This window comes from Triturus cristatus, chromosome 11, assembly GCF_964204655.1.
Source record: "Triturus cristatus chromosome 11, aTriCri1.1, whole genome shotgun sequence".
NCBI classification, from domain to species: Eukaryota; Metazoa; Chordata; class Amphibia; order Caudata; family Salamandridae; genus Triturus; species Triturus cristatus.
In genome coordinates, this window is record NC_140594.1 from 147,284,856 (window position 1) to 147,312,218 (window position 27,363).

At 49.6% G+C, this 27,363-nt stretch overlaps 1 protein-coding gene across 2 annotated transcripts in view; it reads right to left on the reverse strand.

Moving 5' to 3' along the window:
- Positions 1-846: 846 nt before the first annotated feature.
- Positions 847-27,363, reverse strand: part of GTF2H3 (general transcription factor IIH subunit 3) — an 82,907-nt gene continuing 56,390 nt past the window's right edge. For both annotated transcript variants that reach the window (XM_085634147.1, XM_085634146.1), the window contains exon 13: positions 847-3,686. In XM_085634147.1, the coding sequence (XP_085490273.1) occupies positions 3,617-3,686 (70 nt within the window). In that variant the 3' untranslated portion in view covers positions 847-3,616. The remainder of the gene's footprint in view (positions 3,687-27,363) is intronic.

Genomic DNA, 27,363 nt, shown 5'->3' on the forward strand with positions numbered 1-27,363 from the left:
GGCATCACATTATTCTGTGGTCATCAGACTGGTGGCTACCACAGCTAGGCACTACCGTCCAGTATACTCAGCAAATAGTCTTGGTTTCATGATGGACATTCAACTCACCTTCACGAATCAGGTAAACAAGTTGGCCTGTACATGCTTCAACATACTACGTATGTTAAGAAATTCCCCCCTTTGCTACCTGATTCAGTAAGACATACCGAAGTACACTCTCTTCTGTCACTACTGGACTATGGCAGTGCCTAATATCTGTGCCTACCAAAGTACCTTCTCCAAAATGCTGCAGAATGTTTAATCCTTAAAGTTCCGAATACAACTTCGGGGTCTAGCAACCTCAAACCTTAGATTGTCTCCCCAATAAGAAACAGGGAGCCTATTTTAAGCCCTTTGCTTGGACCAAAGAGCAAAATACAGCTCAGGCCCTTCTACTTGAGAAACATCTTCATTTTCTACCTGCCTGCAAGTCTCCTGGGATCCTCCTCTCAAAGATCACTTCAGATTCTCATCATCCACAGGGTACATGTGGGAGGACGTCCCTTAACCTATCTTACAGCGACTCTTTGGAACAAGCTTCTATCTAAACTCAAGCACCTCATTAATCATTTTAAGTGCTGCAGGTAATTAAAAATGTGGATGTTCTAGTTTGTCCTTCCAGCAGTTGGACCCCTTCCTCAATCTCTTAGCGCCAGGACACCCCTTTTGGGTTATCACAAGCTTTAAAAATATATAAATAAAGAAAATCTAAAAATCTCACACATGAAGGGAACTGGAAATACACATTGAACACGGGATTTGTTTCTAGGAGAAATGACAAAACACAAGGGAGAAATCCCAACCAGATTGAAAAGCGCCAATACTGTGATTTTATTTTCAACTGTTACAAAAGTTCACAATTTTCATTAGCTAGTAATGAGGTCAGTAACGAGGTTTGCATTGCAAATAAAGATAACCCTTTGTCAAAAATAGACAAATACAGTAAATTTAACTGTGTTGGAAAGAAGCCACCAGATTGTAAAATTATTTTTAGTTTAGAAAATGCTAACTAAAAAGAGAAAGCTATACCACTACTTACAGACATCAATAAAACAACATGCATATAAAAAAAAATCACCAAGTCAAATATAGCTGTTAGTTATAGCAGGACAACTGTCAACCTAAAGTTAGCAAAGAATGCTGTTGATCTTTTATCAAAAACAATAAAAAACAACTAAAAATAATTAATAGTTTGAACAAAAGACAATGCTCCAACCAAGTTAGCAATTACTCTTGGTCGTAACCTTAAAGGCCCAGGTTTGGCCATTCTGTGGGAAGTCGTGTTATAGTCTTTAATCTGTCAGGATAACACAGAACTTATCCTGCTTGAAGAAAGGGCCTTAGCGGCCCAGGCAGTTTGTAAACAGAGATAGTCATGAGACAGGTAAGGCATTGCCTTTTGTGAAGTGAGCCGATTTTCTGTTTAAATGAAACTCTACTTTAACATCCCATGTGCTGTCTCAAATGTATGGAACAGACTTTAGAGAGGATGGGTAAGACGAAATCTCCATTAAAATGTTTCAGAAATGTAGATGCTGAAAATGTATTGTCAGCCTGTTAAAGGGAAGATCACTCCAACCAATGCAGTTTTTGTGCAGAATATGTAACTAGCACTACCTGTAAATTTGTAAGCAACTGTTCTGCTAATCTATTAAAATTGTAGGAACTGGTGACCATGAAACATATACCATTTGAATTACTATAGCTCGACCTCTAAAATATATATAGCAAAAATCAATTCAAATGTACAATTACAAATAGTGTGAAGCATTGCATCCCGTAGCATGAAATTACGGTAGGAAATCAACTGCTCTTGGTGGCTACAGTTTTTTGTGCTGCTCGCCAGCCAGAACTGTAGTATGCGTAAAGTCTCTTTTTTTTTCTTCTTTTTTTAATAAAGATAACTGTTCAGAACTCAGGGAAGTAGGTTTATTGCGGGAATATCAGAGTGTACACTATTCCATGATATTGAATTGTTGCCCCAATGCAAGTCATTGTGTCTGGCTGTATTGCTTTAAAGTTTATTTAAATGTACTTCTTCAAATGCACACCAGATCGTACTTCCCTTCCTTTTCTTCTAGGTTATTACACCACCGAACCATGTGGACAGCCATAGCTCAAAACGAAATCACTGCATTATCCTCCAAGAAATACTTTTATATAGTGAATTTCTTCTAAATTATGTTCTAGACTTATTGCCCAGTAATTTGCATTTTCGGGTAAGAGGCTGTAGATAATAGCCCCATCTGATTAGAAATGTACGCAGAAGAAGTATATGACTTTCTTAGAGAGATGTTAATTGCACCATTATATTCTGTAGTGCTGTCTTTTATCTACATTTTCATTTGAGATGCTGGCCAAAGAAGAGCTCACTTTCTGAAAAAATAAACTGCAACACAATGTGTCAATTTACAAAGATTACTTCAATTTCGAACATAGCTCTAGAATGTATATGCAGCAATGGGTTGGATTCAGCTGTAGAAAATTAATAATGTCCACAAGACTTCCTGTAACACAAAACAGGGAGGGAGTTTGGTAATAAGCTTCAGCTTGTAATGCTACAGAACATTTACCACCCAACAACTTGCAACTGTATTATCGGCTGAATACTAAGTCAACATTTAAAAAAACCAAAATCTACATTTTTTACCAAAAAAAGTCAGTGACTTTACCATACTTACAAAATACAAATAGTGCTTTTTACAGGCGATTTTACATGTGTTCAATTAACAGTATATAAATACAAGAAGATCCAGACTCTTTGTACACTAAAAAATGATTAATCTGTCAAAATATTGCTGTGTGATTTTTAGGTCACAACAGGCACAATAGGAAGTGGATTTACCAATATGTGTATTTTCTGTATTCAATATTGCACCATTGGAAACATGGCTTTGTTAAAACAGTAAATAATTTAAGCAAAACTGTAACTAAGGTTTAATATTTACATATAGATGATACGAACTAGACTTCTCAGGAGGACTCTAGGAGAGTTTGAATACACAAAAAATGACTACACTGAGTTGTGTAGGGTCTTTATGGCTCGTTTCCTATAAGAAAATTATGGTGTTTTCTTCTGATGGAAAAACAATATGAAATTGCAGTTTTGTTTTCTTATGAAAGCACAGGCAGGAATCAAAGTGTTCGCCTATTTCGCTGCAAAACACATCAATTTGCGTGTTATACACTTTAAAATGCACAAAACAGATATTTCTCTGATTTTCGAAGCCATTTCTGCTGAAGAATTACCTTCTGCTTTACAGACTTGTAGAGTAGACCCTATACAGTCCTATAAAAAGATCAGGCGGGACATGTGATTCTGTTTCCTAAATGCATTTTTGGTTTCATGTTTTGTTCACTGACTTTATCTTCCCCTACACCTTCTTCCAAATATCAATGTAACAAAGGCATTTACACAAGTCAGTTTTAAAAAAAATACTGCATCACTATTGGGGAACTTGTTCACATTACTGGATACAGTTTTTAGACAAGAAATAAATATGCTGTAGGTACTGCCCTTTTCCTTGTGAACAATCCATAAATACAGTAAGATAATTGGGCTGGTCTTCTGCTGACACTATAGTGTGGGTTTTAATTTCTTCTTTTTTGCCTTCATGACAGGAGGTAATGAAATCTTGAAAGCAGTCCTGAAAGGGAGAGCAAGAACATATATGAAATCATCCTCTACACCACCATCCAGCATTACAAAAATTGCAGATAGATACATCCTTCTAAATCACAATAATGGGAACAGCCACACAGAGGCACGAGGACCTATGTTGTTGGAGTTTACCCTGACAATAACATCGGAGAACTACCAATCCCATCTAGTATGACTATATTTTCTGAGAATTCATAGATCACACACCCCCTTTTGAATTCCAGTTTCCCACCCTCTCTTCAGTATTGAGGATCAACACTTCATTCTACAGTCATATTATTATTGTAGACACATTCCTTACTGACAGTGACAAAGACCCACTACACACAATAATACATTTTGGTACAAAATCATAATGTAGTAGTCAGAGATACCAAAATAAGAAAGCCCTGCATTCTTTGCCGTAATTCACTTTTGTTCTGACAAATCTTCAAATTTTATTATATGGGGCATGTAAAGCAATCTCGCCAGGCTTTCTTTCAGTGAGAAATGAACAAGACAGCCTGGTATGATTGCATAGAATTCTGGTTAGTGTGGCAGCCAGGTGTGGTCCTGTGCTGAAGCAAAGACACAGGTTAGAAGTTGAATGGAGGCACATTAAAATGTACTTGTCTGAAGCAAGGTTTTATCCCAGGAGAAATGATAATTGCAGCTAGAAACTTTTTATCTTCGCAAGGGCAGCTTTAGGCAACTTAAGACAGACAAAATATTCAACTGTTAATTAGATTGTACTACATCCTGTATTGCAATGCACATCCATTGAAACTATACAACTTCCAGGCTGAATCTGATTGTGTTAGTAATAAACAACTACCATTTAAGATCCTAAAAATTACAGGAGATTTCACAGCCTCTGGCCATCAATTATATAAATTTGGTCACAATTCTTACCTAGTCTCAATTATTTACCAGTTCATTTTTATCTTACAACATTCCTTATCATGTCTAAATTCATGTAAAGTTTACAATGCGTTTTTCTCTCAGTTGGTGTATTTTTGTGTTTAATGTTCTGCTTTTAGGTCTTGCATTGTTTTACATGTTTGTAACTGTATTTTATAGAAGTTAGTTGCAGTTTCTTTATAATTACTTTTTGTCATTGATTTGTAATGGTTTCATTTTTGTATGTCAGTTTTATTATGTTTTTTAATGGGTTATAATTTGTCGTAGACTTTAAGGCCGTAATGTATTTATTTGTTAGCTGTTTAACGCTTTATTTCACTGATAGAGGACGAGTGGAGTTTGCATTATTATTGAAACTTCTGAAATGCCATATTTTTTAAGTTTGACTAATTTTACAGGTTCAAATAATGTCGACTGAATACATGACTTTATTTTTTAAATATTTTTTTTTCAAATGATTTGTTTTTGTCGGTTTAAAATAATTGACAGTGCAGAGGAAGTCCTTATGGGGTAACAGAGAACATCACGACCAAGTAGCACCCTTTTGTATGAACATATTTAAAATGTATGTTATACATTACAGACAAGGCAATGTAGATTGTTGTTATAGTTTGTTTTTTTAAATAAAATTTTTATTGAAAATTGTCATAGAAACAACCAACAGAAATAACATTACATCTTTGGCTCAATCATATAGAATACATTGCGGTCAGTCGATAGAATACCATGCAAAGTAGAGCAGCCCTGAAATACGGATACATCTGAATGCAAATGAATCATACAGTTCAGGCATTTGGAATGTCTTCAAGCAACAGTATTGGTCAGCATATAGGTAGTAAAAGGACCCTAGATGTCCCGCGGGCGGGACACACTTGGCAATTCCTCTGCATAGCAGGTAAGTTGGTCCCGGCAGTATGTTATGTCCTGTAACCAACACGTCAACTGCGGCGCAGGGTGCCCATCCCAATGTAGCGAGACTCTGCGCTTTGCCAATTGCAGCACCAGTGCCACAAATTTACGACATGTAGGCTTAACATGAAGCACATGACCTAGCAAGCAGATCCTCATAGTACAGTCAATAGGTTCACCAACCATTTTCGTCAGCGTGCCCGTGACCTCACCCCAGAAATTCGCCATCCTCAAACAGGTCCATGCCAAATGTTGAAAGTCTGTGTTATCAGCCCCACAGCGTTTACAACAGTGCGAGTTGCGCAATCAGTACTTACACAATTGTACTGGCGTATAATATACCTGGTGGAGATATTTATAGTGAATATATTTAAGATCGCCATTTGCAGCAAATTGCCCCGTCATCTGACAGCAGACCTCCCAATCTTTTTCTGTGAGTGGGTGCGGCAGGATAGCATTCCACCTGGCCAGTGAGCCTCACTCCGCAGGCCCCTCATCCTGTTGTGAGGCATTATACAATCTAGAAACCAACTTCGCACTAGTTTGCGTGGTGTATAAAAATTGCAAGGCGCCTAGCACCAGCGGTTCATCCGTGAAGCTGGAATAATGTGATTGCAGCGCAGCCCTCAGCCTACAATAAATGAAGGTCAACATGGGAATGTGCTCCCTGTCCCCCACAAAATCCCGAAGGCCTAGAAACCGCCCACTTGGAAAGATGTTGCCCAGAGTGTGTGCCCCAGGAGTGTGCAGTGCTTTAAGGGATCCGGCCTCCCCAGTCACCGAAATAGCCATGTGATGATCTAGCGGCATCGCTGGCGCATATAATGGCAGCCTCCCGGACCGGCGGGCAAGCTCCTGCCAGGCCAGATAGGTACATTTCACTGTGTCTATTTCACCCCGTTCAAGAACTGTGGTGATATTTGCTATCATTGCCCTAAGAGGAATGGGATGCACCCGCCTCCACCGCAACATGCGGTGTAAAGGGGGGAGCATTCTGCCAATAATAGGCATAGTGTGCCTGAGCACACAGGTAATACAAGTGCATGTCAGGTATAGCAAAACCCCCCCCCCATCTCATACGGCCTCGTGAGAGTTTCCCACCGTATCCTCGGCTTCTTGCCCCCCCATGCCATCGTAATTAGTAATGATCGCAGCGTGGTAAAAAAATGCTGTGTGAGGCGAATAGGGATATTCACAAAAATATATAAAAATTTCGGCAGGACCACCATTTTAATGAGGGCAACCCTGTCGGCAAAGGTAAGGGGCAGCCTAATCCATCGGGATATCTGGTCTTCTAGCCTCGAGACTGCTGAACCATAGTTGGTGCTGAGAACAACCTGAGGGTCCTTATGCACCCAAATGCCCAGGTACTTAACGGGCTCATCAGTCCATTCTAGGGGATAATCAAGTTCAACCTGCGTAGTGCTGTCTGTTAAGGATAATACAACTGATTTGTTCCAATTGATGGCGAGGCCCGAATACCACTCAAACCACACATACTCACGAATCAGGCGCGCCATGTGGATCGCTGGCTCACGCACATACAAGACCATGTCGTCCGCATACATGGACGCTGCCAATGGTCGCTGCAGAAAATGTAAAGCAGCCTCAGCATGCCTCTGCCGCAGTATGCATGCCAACGGCTCCATCACCACCGCAAAAAGCAGTGGCGATAGAGGGCATCCCTGCCGCGTACCGCGTTGAATGGGCAGCGGGTCTGAAGTCTCACCGTTAACCCGGACCCGGGCCACCGGATCCGTATAGAGTAGTTTAACCCAATTCGTAAATATGTATGGTACCCCCATAAGGTGCAACACCGCAAACAGATAGCTCCAGGCAATGGAGTGAAACGCCTTCGCGGCATCCAGTAGGACAGCCGCTGCCCGCAGTTTGGGCTCCAGAAGGTGTATCACCGCAAACAGAGTCCGAAGATTGTGCGCCGTGGAACGGGCCGGGACAAACCCTGACTGGTCAGCACCATCACCGAGATTAGAAGGCGCAGTCTGGTTGCCAGCACCTTCGCAAGGATCTTGACGTCAGTGTTCATCAAGGAGAGGGGCCGGTATGAGTCACAGCTGTCGGGCGTTTTCCCAGGCTTCAGGAGTGTTACGATTAAGGCCTCTCGGAGCAAATCGGGAAGCCGCTGTTGTTCATGCGCTTCCGCAAACATGGCCTGCAAGTGGGGCACCAGTAGATCCACATATTCCTTATAAAATTCTGCTGGTAACCCGTCGGTTCCAGTAGCTTTACCATTGGGCAGCGCAGCGATTGCCTCCCTGATCTCATCGGACGTCAGCGGGTGCATCAGAAAGTCTTGCTGTCTCCGCGACAGCCATACCAATGCTACATCATCCAGGTACTGAGTGATATCGTCCTCAGTAGCCGTCTGACAACCACTATACAGCTCCCTATAATGCCTCACGAAAGCTGCAAGGATCCCAGGCGCATCACAGTGAGTCTCCCCTCCCTCCACTATAGAGTGCACTGTACAGCTTTTCATGTGCGGTTCTGTAATTCGCCTTGCTAAAGCGCGCCCAGGCCGACCCCCCTCCCCATAGTATCTGGCCTTCCAGCGCCGAGACATATGTCTCGCTTCCTGATCCGCCAGATCATTGTACGCCATAATTTTAGAGCGCATGGTCGCCAAGGTAGTAGGAGCCGGCCTCTCAGTATAGTTTCGCTCTAGCTGCCCCAGCTAGAGTTCTAAACGTCGCATGGAATCCCGCAGCGACCGAAGCGCTCCTGCCTGAAGGCCTATACACACCCCCCTCATTGTTACCTTAAAGGCCTCCCATAAAACGCCTAAAGTTTGCACTGACCCCACATTCTCCGTAAAGTAATGCTCAATAGCATCACGCACACCTTCCCGAAATATCGTCGACTGCAAACGCCATTGGAACTGCGGTGACAGGTACGTGGGTATGGTCATAGTAAACCACACCGGGGAGTGATCAGACAGTGTGCGAGGAAGATGTGCCACTTGTGTAGTCCAGGCACTGACGTCTTCCGTTGTCAACCAGTAATCGAGCCGCGACCACGAGTTGCGAGCATACGAGTGACAGGTGCCTTCCTGCGCTGCTGGGTGCCGCAAGCGCCAGACATCCAGGAGACCCAGAGTGTGCATACCAGTTCGAATCGCATGCGCGGCCTTTTTAACGGCAATGTCTGCGGTGGTGCGCCGATCCAAAGCAGGGTCAAGCACCGCATTAAAATCCCACCCACATACAATAGCAGCCGCAGGCAACTGATAGACCTTGTTCCAAAGCTCATCATAGAAACCAGGGTCATCTACATTCGGCCCATATACATTAATTATGGTGACTAACGTTCCGCACAACTTGCCTTGTATAATTATGTATCGTCCATTAACATCCGCATCTTCATAAGTACTAACAAAGGGGACGCCCTGTTTTATTAAAATCATAACCCCACGGGCATAGGACGAATAGGAGGAGGCGAAACGAGCACCGGCCCATTTGGTGGATATCGAAGAGGCAGCAGCCCCAGTGAGGTGCGTTTCCTGCAACAATGCCACATGTATTGCATGACGATCAAGATACGCCAACACTTGTCGGGTCTTTTTGGGGTTATTAAGACCCCAGACATTCCATGTAATCCAATTCAGTGTGCCTTCAGTGTGCGGCAGTTATTCTAATTAAGGTGCCGCTCATTTTTTAATCACTCTACCTGCCACAAGGAAGGATCACGGAACGCTGCTCACGGAGGGCGCATTGCCACTTGTCTTGATCACGAAGGGTCGTGCCGCTGGTGGGAGCTTCTCCGCAATCGGCGGACAGCCTGCACGCTCCCAGCGTGCACCAGACTCCAGGGCTACCTGTTGGCTTCACCGGGGGACTGCGAGGACCAGCAGCCCCTACATCCAACAGCTGGTGCCTCTTCCCCCGGAGGCCACGCCCCCCTCAGACGCCTACTTACTTTTCGCGACACCCGCTTCGCGGGTGCCGCTCATTTTTTAATCACTCTACCTGCCACAAGGAAGGATCACGGAACGCTGCTCACGGAGGGCGCATTGCCACTTGTCTTGATCACGAAGGGTCGTGCCGCTGGTGGGAGCTTCTCCGCAATCGGCGGACAGCCTGCACGCTCCCAGCGTGCACCAGACTCCAGGGCTACCTGTTGGCTTCACCGGGGGACTGCGAGGACCAGCAGCCCCTACATCCAACAGCTGGTGCCTCTTCCCCCGGAGGCCACGCCCCCCTCAGACGCCTACTTACTTTTCGCGACACCCGCTTCGCGGGTGCCGCTCATTTTTTAATCACTCTACCTGCCACAAGGAAGGATCACGGAACGCTGCTCACGGAGGGCGCATTGCCACTTGTCTTGATCACGAAGGGTCGTGCCGCTGGTGGGAGCTTCTCCGCAATCGGCGGACAGCCTGCACGCTCCCAGCGTGCACCAGACTCCAGGGCTACCTGTTGGCTTCACCGGGGGACTGCGAGGACCAGCAGCCCCTACATCCAACAGCTGGTGCCTCTTCCCCTGGAGGCCACGCCCCCCTCAGACGCCTACTTACTTTTCGCGACACCCGCTTCGCGGGTGCCGCTCATTTTTTAATCACTCTACCTGCCACAAGGAAGGATCACGGAACGCTGCTCACGGAGGGCGCATTGCCACTTGTCTTGATCACGAAGGGTCGTGCCGCTGGTGGGAGCTTCTCCGCAATTGGCGGACAGCCTGCACGCTCCCAGCGTGCACCAGACTCCAGGGCTACCTGTTGGCTTCACCGGGGGACTGCGAGGACCAGCAGCCCCTACATCCAACAGCTGGTGCCTCTTCCCCTGGAGGCCACGCCCCCCTCAGACGCCTACTTACTTTTCGCGACACCCGCTTCGCGGGTGCCGCTCATTTTTTAATCACTCTACCTGCCACAAGGAAGGATCACGGAACGCTGCTCACGGAGGGCGCATTGCCACTTGTCTTGATCACGAAGGGTCGTGCCGCTGGTGGGAGCTTCTCCGCAATCGGCGGACAGCCTGCACGCTCCCAGCGTGCACCAGACTCCAGGGCTACCTGTTGGCTTCACCGGGGGACTGCGAGGACCAGCAGCCCCTACATCCAACAGCTGGTGCCTCTTCCCCTGGAGGCCACGCCCCCCTCAGACGCCTACTTACTTTTCGCGACACCCGCTTCGCGGGTGCCGCTCATTTTTTAATCACTCTACCTGCCACAAGGAAGGATCACGGAACGCTGCTCACGGAGGGCGCATTGCCACTTGTCTTGATCACGAAGGGTCGTGCCGCTGGTGGGAGCTTCTCCGCAATCGGCGGACAGCCTGCACGCTCCCAGCGTGCACCAGACTCCAGGGCTACCTGTTGGCTTCACCGGGGGACTGCGAGGACCAGCAGCCCCTACATCCAACAGCTGATGCCTCTTCCCCCGGAGGCCACGCCCCCCTCAGACGCCTACTTACTTTTCGCGACACCCGCTTCGCGGGTGCCGCTCATTTTTTAATCACTCTACCTGCCACAAGGAAGGATCACGGAACGCTGCTCACGGAGGGCGCATTGCCACTTGTCTTGATCACGAAGGGTCGTGCCGCTGGTGGGAGCTTCTCCGCAATCGGCGGACAGCCTGCACGCTCCCAGCGTGCACCAGACTCCAGGGCTACCTGTTGGCTTCACCGGGGGACTGCGAGGACCAGCAGCCCCTACATCCAACAGCTGGTGCCTCTTCCCCCGGAGGCCACGCCCCCCTCAGACGCCTACTTACTTTTCGCGACACCCGCTTCGCGGGTGCCGCTCATTTTTTAATCACTCTACCTGCCACAAGGAAGGATCACGGAACGCTGCTCACGGAGGGCGCATTGCCACTTGTCTTGATCACGAAGGGTCGTGCCGCTGGTGGGAGCTTCTCCGCAATCGGCGGACAGCCTGCACGCTCCCAGCGTGCACCAGACTCCAGGGCTACCTGTTGGCTTCACCGGGGGACTGCGAGGACCAGCAGCCCCTACATCCAACAGCTGGTGCCTCTTCCCCCGGAGGCCACGCCCCCCTCAGACGCCTACTTACTTTTCGCGACACCCGCTTCGCGGGTGCCGCTCATTTTTTAATCACTCTACCTGCCACAAGGAAGGATCACGGAACGCTGCTCACGGAGGGCGCATTGCCACTTGTCTTGATCACGAAGGGTCGTGCCGCTGGTGGGAGCTTCTCCGCAATCGGCGGACAGCCTGCACGCTCCCAGCGTGCACCAGACTCCAGGGCTACCTGTTGGCTTCACCGGGGGACTGCGAGGACCAGCAGCCCCTACATCCAACAGCTGGTGCCTCTTCCCCTGGAGGCCACGCCCCCCTCAGACGCCTACTTACTTTTCGCGACACCCGCTTCGCGGGTGCCGCTCATTTTTTAATCACTCTACCTGCCACAAGGAAGGATCACGGAACGCTGCTCACGGAGGGCGCATTGCCACTTGTCTTGATCACGAAGGGTCGTGCCGCTGGTGGGAGCTTCTCCGCAATCGGCGGACAGCCTGCACGCTCCCAGCGTGCACCAGACTCCAGGGCTACCTGTTGGCTTCACCGGGGGACTGCGAGGACCAGCAGCCCCTACATCCAACAGCTGGTGCCTCTTCCCCTGGAGGCCACGCCCCCCTCAGACGCCTACTTACTTTTCGCGACACCCGCTTCGCGGGTGCCACTCATTTTTTAATCACTCTACCTGCCACAAGGAAGGATCACGGAACGCTGCTCACGGAGGGCGCATTGCCACTTGTCTTGATCACGAAGGGTCGTGCCGCTGGTGGGAGCTTCTCCGCAATCGGCGGACAGCCTGCACGCTCCCAGCGTGCACCAGACTCCAGGGCTACCTGTTGGCTTCACCGGGGGACTGCGAGGACCAGCAGCCCCTACATCCAACAGCTGGTGCCTCTTCCCCTGGAGGCCACGCCCCCCTCAGACGCCTACTTACTTTTCGCGACACCCGCTTCGCGGGTGCCGCTCATTTTTTAATCACTCTACCTGCCACAAGGAAGGATCACGGAACGCTGCTCACGGAGGGCGCATTGCCACTTGTCTTGATCACGAAGGGTCGTGCCGCTGGTGGGAGCTTCTCCGCAATCGGCGGACAGCCTGCACGCTCCCAGCGTGCACCAGACTCCAGGGCTACCTGTTGGCTTCACCGGGGGACTGCGAGGACCAGCAGCCCCTACATCCAACAGCTGGTGCCTCTTCCCCCGGAGGCCACGCCCCCCTCAGACGCCTACTTACTTTTCGCGACACCCGCTTCGCGGGTGCCGCTCATTTTTTAATCACTCTACCTGCCACAAGGAAGGATCACGGAACGCTGCTCACGGAGGGCGCATTGCCACTTGTCTTGATCACGAAGGGTCGTGCCGCTGGTGGGAGCTTCTCCGCAATCGGCGGACAGCCTGCACGCTCCCAGCGTGCACCAGACTCCAGGGCTACCTGTTGGCTTCACCGGGGGACTGCGAGGACCAGCAGCCCCTACATCCAACAGCTGGTGCCTCTTCCCCCGGAGGCCACGCCCCCCTCAGACGCCTACTTACTTTTCGCGACACCCGCTTCGCGGGTGCCGCTCATTTTTTAATCACTCTACCTGCCACAAGGAAGGATCACGGAACGCTGCTCACGGAGGGCGCATTGCCACTTGTCTTGATCACGAAGGGTCGTGCCGCTGGTGGGAGCTTCTCCGCAATCGGCGGACAGCCTGCACGCTCCCAGCGTGCACCAGACTCCAGGGCTACCTGTTGGCTTCACCGGGGGACTGCGAGGACCAGCAGCCCCTACATCCAACAGCTGGTGCCTCTTCCCCCGGAGGCCACGCCCCCCTCAGACGCCTACTTACTTTTCGCGACACCCGCTTCGCGGGTGCCGCTCATTTTTTAATCACTCTACCTGCCACAAGGAAGGATCACGGAACGCTGCTCACGGAGGGCGCATTGCCACTTGTCTTGATCACGAAGGGTCGTGCCGCTGGTGGGAGCTTCTCCGCAATCGGCGGACAGCCTGCACGCTCCCAGCGTGCACCAGACTCCAGGGCTACCTGTTGGCTTCACCGGGGGACTGCGAGGACCAGCAGCCCCTACATCCAACAGCTGGTGCCTCTTCCCCCGGAGGCCACGCCCCCTAACTGTCTCACTATAAACTGACCAGCCCCAAACGCAACGCGGGACGCGCGCGGGGAGAAGCGCGGGCGAAGCCCGGGCCAAGGGCGGGCCCGTTTAAGCCCGTTCAAGACCGGGCAGGACTGGACTGGGCCACCCCATTTGCAGTTCGTGCTTTAATATTCTGCCAATGTCATTTCACATTAACTTTTTACTATTGGCTTGAGAATATTCATTGTTCCTCACTATCGTAATAATTCTCACGGTACAATGTCCCCGAGAACCACTAGGAACACAGTTAAAAAGCAGGCTCAATCCGCTGGTGAGGTCATTGGCCCAATTGACCAATTTATAACTAAAGCCAACGATGCTATTGAGCAGGGCATTATCCTACTGGATCGGAGGATCTCACAGGACTTGATGATTGCCAGACGCTCTTCGATGGGCCTACTGGCCACTGCAAAAAACCCCTTACGTCCTGTTGATCTACCTCCTCCAGTGACAGTGCATGCAGAAACGCACACTGTTCCCTGTACAGTGGACCTTTCTGCATCTTTAGACTTGTCTGATTCCCATCTCTCCCTGGAAAAATCTCCTGCTATTTTTGTTACTCAACTAGATAACACCCCCTCTTCCTCAATGGCTAGGGGTATACGAGAAGGAGCAATCCCTAAAAAATCAAAGAAGAAGACAACCACTAAGTTCCCCCATTCCACCATTCTTCCTGTTACAACCATCCCTGTAACTCCTCTTGCCTCTAATTTTCCCCCGCAAAACCCTAACCCTTCATCCCTCCATCATTCTCCTTCACTGTCAAATGTTCAAATAGTGGATTCTATTCCTGCTAATCTGAACATTAGCTGCACCAGCTCAAGTAGCAATTACAGCGGAGGAGATATGGTAAATGGTAATCTTACAATCAATGCATGTAGCAACGACAGCCTATTGCTCACCAGAATTGGTGATCTATTTAAATCTCACTTGGAACCCATAGAAAAGGCCCTACACATGGTTCAGTCTCAACTTACCCAACTGTCCCTTGCACTATCCCAAAGTACAGGAAACAAGAAGGATTCCAATTTGGCGAAAGGCAGGCCCACTACTTCAAACACTCCAAACGCCAAAGCGTTAAAACCTGGAACCTCCGCGCAGAACCCCAATTCTAACAAACAAAAAGTCCCTGAGAAGCCTACTCAAAATTATTCCCTAGCATCTACAAACAAGCCGCAACCACCTCCTAAATCCTCTAACCCTTTACCACCCCGCCCCGTAACCAATCCTAAACCAACAGCACCTTCCCTACCAAACCCTCCTTCTTCCCTTCCCACCTCTACAGCCCCCTCTCCCGCTCCTGTCCAATCCAATAATGCTACTGGATTCAACACCATTCCTAATAATCGTAAGAGAAGGATTCCCCCTATCCATCTCCCACCTGAGGCCTCTCCATATGTAGTAATAATGACCGTGGTTCCGGAACTCCTCCCAAACCAAGATGAACCAGTTTGGTCCCTAAAAAATAAAGTAATATTCTGGTTGTCCAACAATAGACCGCTCCCAATCTTTATGGACAACAGAGTTACTACAGTGCGTAGAGTGCCTTGGTTAGGCAACCTACCAAAAAACACACAGGGCGACTGTATTATAGTAAATTTTGAAGATCCAAATACAGTCGAGCATATTTGCTCCTGGGGTGATCAAATCTCTACTGAAGGGATAGCTACCCATAATTTGTCGTATTTCTATCCCCCTAATACACGACGTAACGCAGGTCCTCCGTGGTCCTGGACGAGGGTAGGAAACTGGGGCGGAATCAGAGACCGAAACCAGTGGTCGGGGTATGGCTTTAGCAACCCACCACCAGGCCACTTTAGCAATTGGAGAGGTCCACTACTATCCAATCGATACGATTGCCTGGATATGGTGGACTGACTACCATCTCTACCCATGACAGACAGCAGTTACAACAGCGTCTTTCCTAACCCAAAAGACCCCTGTAAGAGCATTCGGGCGGCTGGCTCCTTCTCGCCATCTCTGTATGGTACCCAGCTTGAGTCTTCCCCTCCCCAGTACACCCTGACCCAACAGCAGTCATTTTCTCCCCACCAGGTCGCGTGTCACACCATGTCAGCTACCCCCGCAGACCCGCTCCCAAATCTACAATCTACTACTCCTCAACCCAGTGAGCCTAAACCCAACCCTCCTCTTTCTGCTATAACCACTCAGTCCCCGTCCCAACTCCCACATTCCTCTGCTGAACCTCAGCCTCCAAATTCTACTTTTTCATCAACCCAGGACCTTCCAATTTTATTCTGGAACGTAGCTGGCTTAAGATCGAAAATCCATCTTCAGTCTTGGGTGGAAGTAACCAACAAATTTAAGTTAATCTGCCTAGAAGAAACTTGGGCAATTGACCCTATTCATATTCAGGGTTTTAAAACATTTCACCTCCCTTCCTTACCGTCCACTCATGGTAGATCCAAGGGCGGCTTAGCCATCTATGTTTCCAACTTAATTCCCTTTACGATCACGGAAGTTCCGTTAGTCTCGTCAATTTCTCAAATCCTCAAAATAGTTCCAGACAATAACTCCTGTTATTATCTCATCAATATGTATAATAACTCTTCACCTAGCGACTGTGTAAAATCTCTGTCGGAAATTACCTTGTATTTACAAGACCAAAAAGCTATGAATCAAGAGTTAAATTGTCATATTGTGTGGGGTGGGGATTTCAATGTGTATTTGTGTAACAATCATAGCAAAGGTATTTGTGGGCTTTTAGACGAGCATGATGTCCCCCTGGCCCACTTCACCCACAGTACAGTGGGTCACGCACTAAACACCTGTATTTTTGCACTAGAACTTGAATTCGCGAACATTTTAGTGTGTCCTGCTGTAGAGTTCAAGACGACTTTTCATGGTAGAGGTGCTACCACAATCATCGATTTTATTTTATGCTCTCAATCCCTAAACAACCGACTGAAGCAATTTACAACTGGCACCGACCCCTCAAGCGACCACTACTCAAATAGCATAACCATAGTATTAAATACTCCATCCTTAGCCTGCCCAAAAACAAGCCTCTTAGCGCAGCACTCTCTGGAGATGAATAAAATTAACGGTTATACTGTTAAGTGGACGATGACCAACCCCACAGAGATCACCAGTAAGATCATCCAAAAAACCCTTCCTTTAATCCACCACTGTCTGGAGACGTCATCTTCCCCCCAGCTGATCCTCTCCAGCTTTGTCAAGATATTAGAAGTCATCAGACAAGAGCTTACCCGTCCCCATAGGACTCACGACAATGATAAGGACTCAAGAGGGTGGTTTGACTCCCGTTGCCGTAAAGCGCAGCGTGCACTGAAAAATGCTCTACACAATCAGACCAGGGACCAGCCCCAAATCGCCTCCTTAAGGAAAAACTATAAGATGGCACAGCAATCCCGTAAACAGGAAATAAAAAAATAATCTCTGGGCCCAACTACACCAGAGCACTCTAACCAAGGACTCCACCATGTTTTGGAGAACAGTTAAGGCCCCTTTCCTAGCTGATGAAACCGCGATACAGCATCTAGATGTGGCAGTACCCGCTGATAAATGGGTAGCACACTACTCGCAGATCTTCGGGGACAACCCCTTGACAACCGAGGCTCCCAGACCAGATGCGGAAGCTCCCACTAGCAATAACATCTTCCCTATTGACCTCCACTTCGATCTAGAGGAGATAATCACAGCACTGACTGCCTCAAAGACCGGTAAGGCGCCCGGTCCAGACGGGGTCCCCTTAGACATATTTGTGAGCAATATAGATCTTTGGCCTCCAATTGTCACACAGGTCATGTCTGCAGTTACCCAGATCGGCCTTATTGATTCTTGGTCTACTTCTGTGCTCCTGCCCATTTTCAAAAAGGGAGATCGGGACAACCCAGCCTGCTACAGGCCCATCTCCCTTTTGGATTCCCTAGGCAAGATTGCCGGCAGACTAATCCTGGAGCGATTAAGGGACTGGGCCACAGAGAATAAGATCTTAACTGACTTACAGTTTGGGTTTCAGGAGGGCCTGGGCACTGTGGAACAGGTCTTAAACCTGACTTTACTCATAGGCAAATACGCTGGGGCCAAAGGCGGTAAACTTCATCTAGTCTATGTGGACTTGAGTTCCGCATTTGATTGCGTAATTCATTCCAAGCTATGGGCGATCCTGAAAAATCTGGGCATAGATCTTGCACTGCTGAATTTTCTCCGAGAGCTATACTCGGACGCAAAAGCTTGTGTGAGATACGGTATCAAAGGGGAGCTTACTGAATCCTTTAACATCGAAAAAGGCGTAAGGCAGGGATGCGTCCTTGCTCAATTCCTATTTAACATCTATACTAATGGACTGGAGCAAGCGATGCTAGCTGATAGCAAAGATCTCCCCTGCATAAGCTCCCGCCCTATCCCTGCATTACTGTATGCAGACGATTCAGTCATCCTAGCAAGGACACCTAATCAACTTCAGACCCAACTAGAAAAATACTGCGAATTTATGTCTTCTCTTGGTCTCAAAGTCAATAAGTCCAAGACTTTCGTTATGAATATCGGGAAGAGAGCCCAAAAATGTAAATCTCTCTTTATTGAGAAGACCAGATTAGAAACTGCCACTACCTACCCCTATCTAGGTATCCTTATTGATAACCACCTGTCCTGGAAATCTGCCATATCCAGCAAAAAATTGCAGTTTCAACGCACAACATCTGCACTGACCTCGTTCTCTAGGAAACTGGGTAAGCCCGCTCCTACTGTGCTTTTGAAGATCTACCAAGCTAAATGCATGAGTGTGGCTACATACGGCGCCGGAGTCTGGGGCTATGTGTCCGCAGACGAGCTACAAATTATAGAAAACTACTTTTTGAAATACATATTAGCCCTCCCCCGTAGTGCTCCTACTTACGGCACCCATGTGGAACTCGGTTGGGAGTATCTGACTGACATCATTAGATACCAGCCGATTCTACTATGGCATCGTATATGGACTCAGGAGCAATGTCATTTAACTAGGTCACTAATATCTGACTGTCTCACTTTGTCCCATTGGAAAAAGATTCCTTGGCTGTTATATGTTTCAAAATTTTTGACAGATTTGAACCACCCTGCATATTTCACTGACCCTGAATCTCTATTGGACATATCCAGAAAATCTTTGATAAAGCTATGTGCTGACCACTTAAGCGATCTTCGTTTGTGTTCTGAACTTGTCAAAAAGCCAAATGTTCATTTAACGATGGTCCAATCTTCTTATGGCATTCAACCTTATTTGTCATTTTTTCTGTCAAATTATGAGAGGTATGTTTTAACCAGATTTCGGTTTGATGTATTTTATCGCCTTGTCTCACTGCCTGTGCCCTTAGACTGGTCACGGGAACTAACAAACTGTCCCTGTGACGGTCTTACTCGCCAGTCAACTCTGCATGTAACCTTTTTCTGCGGTTTCTATAAATCCCCGCGGAAACGATGGCTGGTTCCATTGCTCCGACACTTAGGACTGAGAAGATGCAGACCGGCCCTTTTGGCACTTCAATACCTAGACACCCCGTACGTTGCCAAAACCGTAGCCTGCTTTCTCAAAGCCTGCTTGAAAACTAATTCCCAACTATTGGCAACTGTTTCCTAAGATTTTACTGACTACTGTGCTATTATTCTTGTATATAGAGTGTTAGTGTTTACTTGTAAAATGCTTGCCTTCCTTAGCAGCCAATGAGCAAACCGAATTTTTACTGACTACTGTGTTATTATTCTTGTATTTAGAGTGTTAACATGTAAAATGCCTGCCTTCCTTAGCAGTCAATGAGCAAACTGAATTTTTATAATGTTGTAATGTTTTAAATGTACTTTTTATGATTGTAAATTCAATCGAAATAAAGTTATTTTTTTTTGACTTTTTGAAGTTAATCTGCAGCGTAAACGCGTTGTACTGAGTGCATGCACAGACTACCCACCAGACCTGTATTCGACATGTAATCGATTGAATAGAAAACATTCCCCCAAACTCCCCCCCACCCACCCCAGCATCCCAATCATACTGGAGAGACCCATGTAACTGAACAGCAGAACCAGTAACTTCCACCTAGTCTCCTGCAGGCGGCTAGCCCACTTGCATCGACCACTGTCAGTCATCAACAGTGTGGGGTGCACCCTCTGACAGGACACCAGCTGCCCGAGTACCCCCTCAGCATAAGAGGGGGGGGGGGGTCAGGGCCCATTCGGAGCTCTCTCTATAGCTCGTCCCAACAAAATGGGACTACGATCACCTCCCACCAACAGCCCCCACAATCAGAGCTCATCCATTGAGGACCTTCACAGCACCACAACTCCGTCAACACTGGACTAGCAATGCTGCCCATCCAACAACCTCTGACCACGCAGCACATCCATCCAGCGTCCCATCTGGCGTGAATAATAGCAGAAGCGATCAACTGAGCAGCATGGACCAAATCTTTAAATATGTTCTTACCGTGGCGCAGTAATCATACACAAACCCAGCATCAAGCCAGCTCATCAGGACACATAAGCTAGTGAAGGAGTAGAAAAGTACCCCAACCACATAGAAAACAACACGAATTATGGTGTACAGTGTAGGCAACAGACCAGGCATACATATCTCAAATATCACTAGTCCTCAACTTCCACGTCGTCTCCAGCCACTCTGTCGGTTTCCCATCGTTCAAGCTGCTTGACAAATTGCATAGCGTCCTTCGGCGTCGTGAACAGTCTAGGTTTACTGCCCTGATGTATCCTGAGACGCGCCGGGTACAGCATGGCGTATTGAATCTTCAGCGCTTGCAGCCTCTTCTTAACTGGTTGGAATTCCCGCCTAGCCTGCTGCACCGCTGCTGTGAAATCCGGGAAAAGCTGGACCTCGGCGCCCTGATATTGTGTAGCGCCCCGCTCTCTCACCATCCGGAGCGCCGCGTCCCTATCCCTACAGTTAAGGAGCTTAACTATGATCGGGCGGGGGGGCGCCCCCGGAATCGGGCGCGGGGCAAGAGAACGGTGCGCCCTCTCGACCACCAGCATACTGGAGAAGTTCTCCGCACCAAAGAGAGTCTTAAGCATGTCCTCAATATACAGCTCCATTTTCCCAATATTGGTGGACTCGGGCACCCCTATAACTCGCAGGTTGTTGCGGCGGGACCTCGCCTCCAACTCCTCATTCTTCGCAGAGATCACCGAGAGTACATTTTCCATTTGGGCGCAGGACGCACCGATCCTCTCGACTCTATCCTCCGTGGAGGAAATGCGCTGCTCCGCCTCTGCAATTCGCACACCATGCTTGTCCAGCTTGGATGCCATGTTATCCATGCGGAGATTGAAAGCATCTATCCTACTGTCTATGGCCTGTAAACTTTTCTGCATGGTGAGCATCATCCTTTCGAGTTTACTAGTGCCACCCGCCCCCAGATCCATATCAGTCTCCGAGTCCATCTCCGCAGGCGGGGTAGCTTTTTTGACGCGTTTGGTTTCAAACGACAACTTAGGCTGCACCTGTTTATCCGACTTCCCCATCGTGGCAGAGGATAGGCTGCGCCACCGTCGAAGGCCTGCGCACAGTCCAGGCAATCTTGTTCGAACCCCTGCAATCGCAATAGAAGGATAGTATGCAGCAGAGCAGTTCACACCAGAGAGCGATAGCTAGGAGTATCCAAGGCACCCCGATCCTCTCAGCAAGCTGGGGCACGCACTTTATCACACTGCACCACTATAGTGCGCTACTAGATCTCCTACAAATGCACTGCGCACCAACAGAGATGGGCCGCTGAAAACGTGATGGCCAACGATCCGGCAGCAAACCATGGATTTCAACACACCACTCCAGCGTCTGTGCGCCCTGCCTGCGTCGCCAACGGAGTGCAGCCAGTCCATACAGCCCTCAAAGACAAGAAGAGCCCTCCTCCAGCCGCCGCCGGAGCTCGCGCCCAGACTTCAATATGGCGGATGCAGATGGACCCAGCAGCCCCATCGAAGGCACAGCACCTACAGCATCAGGGCAAGCCCGCATCCCCCGCGGTAGCTGGAGCGCTCCGTGTGCAGTCCCCCGCCTCAGCCGCGCCGCCGGTACACTCCCCGCCAGAGCCAGGACAGCCCCCCACAGCACCGGGAGATCACCAGTACCCCGCAGCGACGCCGACAGTCACCGCGGAAACAGCGCGCACCAGCGCCGGGCAGCCGCTCACTCTCCCTCAGGCTGGACGTCTCCACCGCAGGGACGCACACAGCGCCAGCAGCACCGCAGGCCGCCGCCCCGCTCCGCAGCTCAAAACAGGCTCCAATGTCACCACAAGCCCACCGCTGCCCAGGAGCCGCCACTTCCGGAGGCGCCAGCAGCCACAGCCACGCAGCGGAGCGTCTCGATGGGCAACGACTGTCAGACTCATCAGCGCACGCCGGCACCTCCTCGCGCAACACTAGGAAATGCGTGAGGAACTACACTTCCCGATGGGCAGTGCGGGAGGTGCGCAACGTAACGCGCGCCACGCCCCCAACACAAGACGTCAAAAGGCGAGAGGTCGCCGAGCACGGAGCCGATAATTCTTCGACCCAGGAGACGAGAAAGGAGACGCCGAGAGACGAAGGTTCGGACGAGCTCATCCCCCAGGTAGCGGCCCGAGACATTCGGAGGTTCGTCGTGACCGAGGTAGGAGTACTGTGGCAGTATTTCCATCGGGGCTCGACCCAGCTTAGTCGGAGACAAGCTCTTCGATCTATAGAGAATCCCAGGAGCGCCCCTCTGTTGGCGAGACCGGCTGGTCTCATGCAGGAGAGCGAACAAGTATTATAGAGATACTAGACTTACGAGGGCAAGCCTCGCTGTTCAAAGACAGGCAGTGTGTGAGCCCGAACATTGTTCAAAGAAACACGAGACCGAGAGGGTTGATACGCGCAACCTTCCGACAGAGCGGAGACATAGGAACGCTTAAGGCTTTTAGGAAGTTGGCGACGCGTGTTTCAGCCGCACAGACTTCAATTCCCAGGCAGACACTAGCAGTGTGCATCCGCACCCCGTGGTGGCCAGGTTTACACTTTTGATTTCTTCTGTTTATATTCCTAGACATATGTGCGAGTCAGGAGAGAGGGTTGGTCCCAACGCCGAAGGCATGGAATGAACAAGTGGGTATTGCTCCCCACGTTGATATTTGGTGTGTGTGTCTGTATGTTGATCCCTGCCATTTCTCCCCATGTGTGCCTTTCCTTGTCGTTTGTATTAGTGCCTGCAACGAAAAGACCACGACCCATAGCTCTCCCCCATATGTCCGGGCATTCCGTATTTTCCTTTTCAGGTGAGAGGGCAAGCTCGCGTTTACACAATCCTGCTAAAAGTAACGTGTATGGTTCCCATTGAGAAACTGGAAACAAAACGTCTTATGCTGTGTTCTATTGTCTCTTTTGCCTTCACAGATCTCCCTCCCTGCAGTCCCCACCCTTTCCTTCCCCCGCTCGATCACCCCAAAAGTCCGTGGTTTCAATAGCCGGACTTGGGGTCATCCAGAGGTGGGCCCCCATAGAGCATCAACACAGCCCCGGGGACATCGGAACGAGGAACCTGACAGAATTATCGGCCCACGAATTCTCTTATCCCCCTGGTTGTGTTAGAAGCTGGCCATGTCTACCTTAGACGACGTGATGGCGATGTTAGCGCAGATGCAGGTAGACCTAGCCGCCTCACGACAGGAAACAGCGTCATTGCACTCTCGTGTTGATTACATGCAAAGGAACCCGTTTAGCATGGGTAGCCCGTCTTCCCCTACGTCCTTAGTGGTTGAAGTGCCGGCTGCCATTCCCCTGGCCCCCCCTGAGAGGTTCCATGGTGACCGGAAGAAGGTTCAGGTGTTCATGACCCAGATATTGCTCCACTTTACTTGCAAACCGAAGATGTTTGTCACCAACCAAGCTAGGGTCGCGTTTCTCATATCCTATCTGGGGGGCGAAGCAGCCCAGTGGGCTGTCCCTATCGTAAGGAACGACGACCATCTGCTGTACGATTGGGACGCCTTTCACATGGCCTTTGAGAAAACATTTGACCGCCGAGACGTTTTCGGCGGATAAAGATCTAATGGAGCTGAAGCAAGGCTCTCTTGATTTGGTGAGCTACCTAAACCACTTTCGTAGACTGGTGGCCGAGACCGATTGGCCGGAAGCCAAACAGTTGGTCGTCTTTTACCATGGCCTCACCGAGGAGTTGAAGGACGTCCTGGCCCAAATCAAGCCGCAACCGAGCACTTGTGCGGCCCTTATCGAGTTGACGCTGCGGTTGGACCATCGCTTGAGAGAGCGGAAAGGCGAGCATACCCGCAAAGAAAGAGGTACAACAGGGAGTTATCGTACCGGACCGCCGGAGAAACCCCCTTCCAAACCCGAGCCGATGGAGATCGGAGCAGTGAGGGCCTCGTTAACCGTGAGCGAAAGGGATCATAGGCGCAAACAGGGATTGTGCCTCTATTGTGGCAAGAAAGGCCACTTCATCAGAGAATGCCCCGTGAAACCGGCATTTGGACGGCCACGGATCGGCCAGGCGGCAGTTGCAACCACGGATAAAGGGGAGGAAAACTGCCGTACCTGAAATCGGAAGGAGGGAAGGTTTCAGGGACACATACCATCCCTTCAGTGGATTTCTTTTCCTTTCGGGAAAAAGAACATTTTTTTATAAACATGCAGTTAGACATCAATAACGTGCTCCTCCCGGTCCGAGCCATGGTTGATTCCGGAGCCACAGGTTGTTTTATGGATAGGCAGGAGGCCAACCGACTAGGCGTACGGCTCCTCCTAAAAGACTCCCCCGAGCTGGTCTACGCCGTGGACGGAAAAGAACTGGATTCCGGACCCATACGGCATCACACAGCAGAGTACGAACTCCGGTATGAGGAGGATCACCACGAATGGATATCGTTCAACGTCATCCACGCCCCGCAGTACGGGATCATCCTCGGGCTCCCGTGGCTACAGAAGCATGAACCCAGGATTCACTGGGCCTCAAAGACCCTCCAGCTGAGGTCGGAATTTTGTCAAGCACATTGTAACCGCGAACCAGTGCAGCCGGCGGCGGTGCTAGCCATCATACACGGGATAGCCACGGCGGCTGAAAAAGAGACCAAGCTACCAGAATGTTACCTTGCCTTCCAAGAAGTCTTCAGCGACAGTAAGGCCGAAGAACTCCCTCCACACAGGGAATTTGACTGTCGGATTGATCTGGTACCCGGGGCGGTGATACCCTGTGGGCGAATATATGCTCTAACCATCCCAGAAAACCTGCACCTACGAGCTTACCTTGACAAGTACCTAGCACTCGGCTTTATTCGTCCGTCTAGATCACCTGCGGCATCGCCACTCTTCTTCATACCCAAGGCCAATGGGGAATTGAGATGTTGTATCGACTTTCGAGCGATCAACGCTATCACGGTGAAGAACCGATACCCCCTCCCGTTGATCCCGGTTCTCTTGGAGCAGGTGAGAGCTGCAACGATCTACACCAAGTTGGATCTGAAAGGAGCTTATCACCTCGTGCGTATGCGCGACGGTGATGAATGGAAGACGGCATTCAAAACGAGGTATGGGCTGTTTGAGTACCTCGTAATGCCCTTTGGGCTCTGTAACGCCCCGGCCGCCTTTCAGTTCTTTCTCAACGAGGTGCTGCATGATTTTCTGGACGTCTTCGTAGTCGTCTACATCGACGACATCCTCGTGTATTCCCTCACCGAAGAAGAACACATAACACACGTGCAAAGAGTGCTACACACCTTGTTCACAAACCACCTATTCTGCAAACTCACGAAGTGTGAGTTTCATGTGACCACCGTGGAGTTCCTCGGGGTGATGTTGACCCCTTCAGGACAAGTGATGGCGGAGAGGAAGGTGAAGGCAGTGGCGGACTGGCCCCGTCCTCAGAACGTGAAAGACATCCAAAGCCTACTCGGGTTTGCAAACTTTTACAGGCGATTTATACAACATTTTTCCAACACGGTCGCCCCGCTGACCAAGTTGACCCGAGTGAAGGTTCCCTTTGTTTGGACGGTGGCAACCCAAGGGGCATTCGATCAACTGAAACATGCCTTCAGCTCAGCTCCTATTCTGGTGCATGCCAAACCGGAGTTGCTGTTTTTTGTGGAAGCTGACGCCTCGGAAATCGCGGTAGGAGCGGTATTGTCGCAGAGACAAGAGAATACCGGATATCTGCACCCCATTGCCTTTATGTCTAGAAAACTAAACCCCGCAGAGCTGAACTATACAATCGCTGAGAAAGAGCTCCTAGCGATCAAAGATGCATTCAAGGAATGGAGGCATTGGCTGATGGGGGCGGTTCATCAGATAACCGTGTATACCGACCACCGCAATCTGCAGTTTTTGCGAGCAGCCCGACACCTTACACCGCGTCAGTTACGCTGGACGCTGTTTTTTGCGGAATATAACTTCATCGTAACATTCCGCCCGGGAGTCAACAATCGGAAGGCCGACGCCCTCACGCGGCAGGAAAACGCTCCGCAGAAAGAACCAGTGAAGGAAGCATCGATCATAGAACCTAGTCGAGTGGTGGGTCTCGTGGCCACGGACGACTTCCTGAACGGCGTACGGAGAGGGATCCGCAACACCACTTGGAGGACCTGGCTAAGGTTCCACCCCGAATGGAGAATCCATCAAGGCCTCCCGGTAAAAGGGAAGCAGCTACTTATACCCACAGGAGCATTGAGGAAGATGGTCTTCGAATGGTGTCACACCTCTCCCTGTGCCGGACATGCTGGGCGCACCAAGACCCTCGAAAGAGTGCTTCGTCAGTTCTGGTGGCCCTCGGTTCGTCCCGACATTCAGCAGTGGGTGCAAAACTGTTCCATCTGCGCCCAAATGAAATCGGACCACCAACCCGTACAGGGCTTGCTACATCCTCTACCCACACCAGAGCGACCCTGGGAGCGGATTTCAGTAGATTTCATCGTGGGACTCCCGAACGATCACGGAATGACTGCCATCATGGTGGTGGTCGACTATTACACCAAGATGGGGCATTTTGTAGCCTGCAAACAGGCTCCCACAGCGGGGCAAACGGCCATCCTCCTGCTAACGCACATCGTTAGGCTTCATGGACTTCCACAGGTCATAGTATCGGACAGAGGGGCCCAATTCACCTCGGGATTTTGGAAAACGTGGTGTTCCAAACTCCAGGTCACCTCTTCTTTGTCAACAAGCTTTCACCCCCAGACCGATGCCAAACCGAGAGACTCAGACTCTAAAGCAATATCTCCGTTGTTACGTGAGCTCAGCTACAGAGGAATGGGTGGAGTGGTTATGGGCAGCAGAGGTAGGGTATAATAGTGCCACGCATTCATCCACGAAGTTCACTCCGTTCTTTAGCACGTATGGGTTCCATCCCAGGTTTACTCCCCTACTCCTGCCCAACACGGACACGCGACGCCCTGAACTGCGCAACAGGCTGAAGGTTATGCGTAGGGTGCTTGAGGTAGCCAGAGGAAATCTGTTGAAGGCAAAGGAACAATACAAGAAACAGGCGGATAAACATCGGAGACCAGGGCCAGTGTATAGTAGGGGTGATTGGGTGTGGGTTTCAACACGTAACATCCGCTTCAAGAAGTATAGTGTGTTCAACCCCAGATACATAGGCCCATTCAGAGTGCTGGGGCATGTAAACCCGGTAGCAGTAAAGGTTCGTTTACCATCGCACTTTCGGATCCACCCCGTGTTCCATGTCTCCCTTCTGAAACGTGCCCACCAGCCTCGGTTCAGGTACT